This window comes from Haliaeetus leucocephalus, unplaced genomic scaffold, assembly GCF_000737465.1.
Source record: "Haliaeetus leucocephalus isolate CR32 unplaced genomic scaffold, Haliaeetus_leucocephalus-4.0 Scaffold227, whole genome shotgun sequence".
Taxonomy (NCBI): domain Eukaryota; kingdom Metazoa; phylum Chordata; class Aves; order Accipitriformes; family Accipitridae; genus Haliaeetus; species Haliaeetus leucocephalus.
This window is the reverse complement of record NW_010972663.1, coordinates 273,533-276,663: the sequence shown is the minus strand read 5'-3', so window position 1 is coordinate 276,663 and position 3,131 is coordinate 273,533. Positions and strand designations below refer to the sequence as shown.

The 3,131-nt window shown below is 60.9% G+C and overlaps 1 protein-coding gene across 1 annotated transcript in view; it reads right to left on the bottom strand.

The window, feature by feature from the left end:
- Positions 1-3,131, bottom strand: part of SHKBP1 (SH3KBP1 binding protein 1) — a 15,899-nt gene that overhangs the window by 12,482 nt on the left and 286 nt on the right. Inside the window, exons 2-13 of the mRNA XM_010567197.1 lie at positions 2,934-3,129; positions 2,767-2,851; positions 2,481-2,671; positions 2,265-2,380; positions 2,104-2,191; positions 1,896-2,012; positions 1,613-1,783; positions 1,378-1,533; positions 1,203-1,299; positions 941-1,119; positions 750-849; positions 418-638 (exon numbers count right to left, since the gene is read on the bottom strand). Of these exons, the coding sequence (XP_010565499.1) occupies positions 418-638; positions 750-849; positions 941-1,119; positions 1,203-1,299; positions 1,378-1,533; positions 1,613-1,783; positions 1,896-2,012; positions 2,104-2,191; positions 2,265-2,380; positions 2,481-2,671; positions 2,767-2,851; positions 2,934-3,129 (1,717 nt within the window). The remainder of the gene's footprint in view (positions 1-417; positions 639-749; positions 850-940; positions 1,120-1,202; positions 1,300-1,377; positions 1,534-1,612; positions 1,784-1,895; positions 2,013-2,103; positions 2,192-2,264; positions 2,381-2,480; positions 2,672-2,766; positions 2,852-2,933; positions 3,130-3,131) is intronic.

Genomic DNA, 3,131 nt, shown 5'->3' with positions numbered 1-3,131 from the left:
CCCAAGACACCGCTGGGGGGGGCAGGACCCCCAAAAAAACCACAGGGCACGAAGCAGAGGCAAAAAGGGGTGTATGGAAGGGGAACCCCGAAAACCACAGCGCTTTGGCATGGTGGGGGGGGCCTTCCTCTGTGCCCCCCTCCCCAAAATCTGAGGGAGGGACACAGACAACAGCAGTGTCCCCCCAAAGTGAAGGCACATGGTGGGGGGGATCCTGCCCCCCTCAAAACGATGTCTCATTGAGCCGAGATTTGGGGGTCGCCAATGGGACAATGGGGAGAGCGTCAGCAGTTGCAGGGGGGGCAGGGACAGGCCCGGGGGGAGGGGGCACAGTCCTGGGAGCCGTAGGGGGGGGTCCGGAACTGGGGGGTCGACGTGGAGGTGGGGGTCGGAGGATTTTGCTTTTCCCCCCAAAACGGGGGGGTTCGGGGTTCTCGGGGGGGCCGAGGCGTTGGGCTAGTTCCTGGCAGCGCTCCACAAAACTGCCCCCTCCTCGGGGACCCCCGGAAAAGGGAGGGTCTCCCTCTGCCCCCCGATAACGGGGTTGGGGGGGGATACCCAGGGGTTCCCCGCGGTGTTTCGGCAGTGGGGGGGAAGGGGTCGGCGTATCCACCCGGCTGGGCCCTGGCGACCGAAGGCTGCAAAGAAAAAATGGGGGGGGAATACGGTGGGCAACCCCCAAAAACCTAAACCTGGGGGGAGGAGGGAGAAGGGGAGATTGGGGGGGGGGGCCTGGGGGGGTCGCCTCCCTGGGGTTGGGGGTCCGGGGGGGCCCGGGGGGTCCAGTTAATGCCAAATCGCATTGATCCAGTTGCCGTAACAGCTCCTCTTCCGTCAAACCACCGGCTTCTGTGGAGTGAAGGGTGAGGATTGGGCTTTTTTTGGGAAAGGGGTTGCACGCCAAAATTCCACCCCCCCCCCCCCCCACTCCAGCACTTACCTGGGGGCTTCCCCAACATCTCCATGGCGGTGGTGAGGTCCCACATCTGGACGCTGCCGTTGGCGTGGCCAGTGAAGAGGTAACGGCGCGGGCGGGAACCGATCCGGCTGGAGCCTTCGCACTCGTGGACGGTGAAGGCGGTGATGGCTGCGGCGTCGACCGAACGCACCTCGCAGATCCTGGGGGGCGGGGGATGACACTCCATGATCCCCCTCAGCACTCCAATTTTTCCTTCGCTGGTGGCAAAACTGCCAGCGCTCACCTTTTACCGGTGGAGGAAAGCCGGACGAAGACCTGACATGCATCCGGCACCACTCTTTGGATGAAGACCTGCTGCTCGTCCCGTTCGCCGAAAGGTCCTGCCGGTAAAAACCCATGGCTCTGTGCCCATCCTGTGCCATTGTCCCACCTCACTGCCGAACCCGGCGCTCTTTTACCAATATCGGTGCCAGAGCCGCAGCCAGCAGGACCGTCAAGATCATCCAGGGAGAGGATTTTGAAGGAAGCCAACGGCGTCGAGCCAGGTTGGGTAGAAATCATCCCACGGAAACGAGTCACTGTCCAGGTCCGGACATGGTTGTTGTCGGCACAAACTGGGAAAATGGAGGGTGGATGAGCAGCAAACGCCAGTGATTTCCTCACCCGGCAGTGTTTTCCTCACCCAGTGCTCACCGGAGATGAGGTGTTTCTCCGAAAGCATGATTTTGGTGACGGGGCTGCGGTGTACGGTGAAGGTTTGGAAGAGTTGAGGACCGGAGCCCACCGTTTCAGGGTGCTGCACGATGACCCGTACTACACCGGAGCTGGTGCCGTAGGCAATCTCAATCCAGTTCCCGCTGTCACCTACGGACACGACGCCCGCCCTCAAAATGATCCCAAAGCCCTCCCAGTTCATCCCAGTAGCAAACCAGTGGGGTGAGGAGCCCCCCCAAACGTGGGCAGCAGGAGCTCTTACTGGTCTTGGGGGTGAGGTAGACACTGAGGGCAGTGACAGCATCTTCAGTGGGGTCACGGTAAAGCTCTGTCACCAGCAGATCGTTGTCCTTCATGCGCAGGGGGAACTTCTGAACGTCTGGGGGCAGAGGGGGGACACACAGAGGGACGGTGATGGCGGCAGCATTGCCACGGGCCGGGGCGGTTAGAGCCGCATCATCGGCACTCACCCACATAGTAGATGGAGCCGTTGTTGCAACCGAGGAGGAGGAAGGTGCCAGCAGCGTCGTAGCTGTTGATGGGGACAACGTCCTGGATCTGCAGGAGGGATGGGAAAGGAGTTTTGGGGACAATCTGAGGACAAACCAGTGACGGTGGTACCCGTGCTCACCTGCCAGTGCTTGGTGACAGCGTTCCAGACGCCGATTTTGCCAGTGTGGCTAGTGGCGATGAGTTGGTTCCCCACGAAGAAGAGGGCTTCCACCGGCACTCCCAGGTGGAAGACGCCTGGGTGAGGAGAATACATCCAGAAAGAAGCCAAGGAGACCAGATCCTGCCAAAATCCTGCAGGATCGAGTCGGTGGAAGGGTCAGGGATGGTTTCTCACCGATCTCGCTGCCATTGCCGTCAGCTTGCAGGGCCCAGAGGATGATCTCACTGCAAGACGCCACCGCCACCATCTTGTCGTGGTCACCCAAAGCTCCGCCAAGCACCTTGGCGTTGAGGGCCACCCGTTCGATCACCCAGTCCAAGCGGGGACTGGAGAAGACTTGCTGCCACCCCGACGTCTCCTTCATCCTGGGGACAAACAGGAGAAGATGGCAGGGCATGGGGCAGGGCTTGAGGACACTGCTGGCACAAGACGGGGGTCCCTGGTCCCCCCACCAGTTTACCTATAGCAGACAAGGAACTGGGCGTAAGCCACCGCAATCCAGTTGTGATGCCCGCAGACGATCCGTACCGCTCCCGGTTCGCTCGCTAAGGGGAAAAAAAACAGGCGGTAAAGCTTGTGCCACGATGGTTTAGAATCGGAGAAACTACCCGGTTGTACCATCCTTACCGGCGGCAAGGGTTCGGTCTTCCAACAAGCGCCCCAATAAACCAGCGTTACCCAAATTGGGGGGCATGGTGTTACTGCGTCGCACAGGGGCTCTGTCGGTCGTCGCCGGTAAACGGGTAGCAATCTGTGGCCCCGCCACACTGTGCCGGTTACGGCGTTTGGCTGGTAAGACTGTTGGGGGAGGCCAGGAGGAGAAAT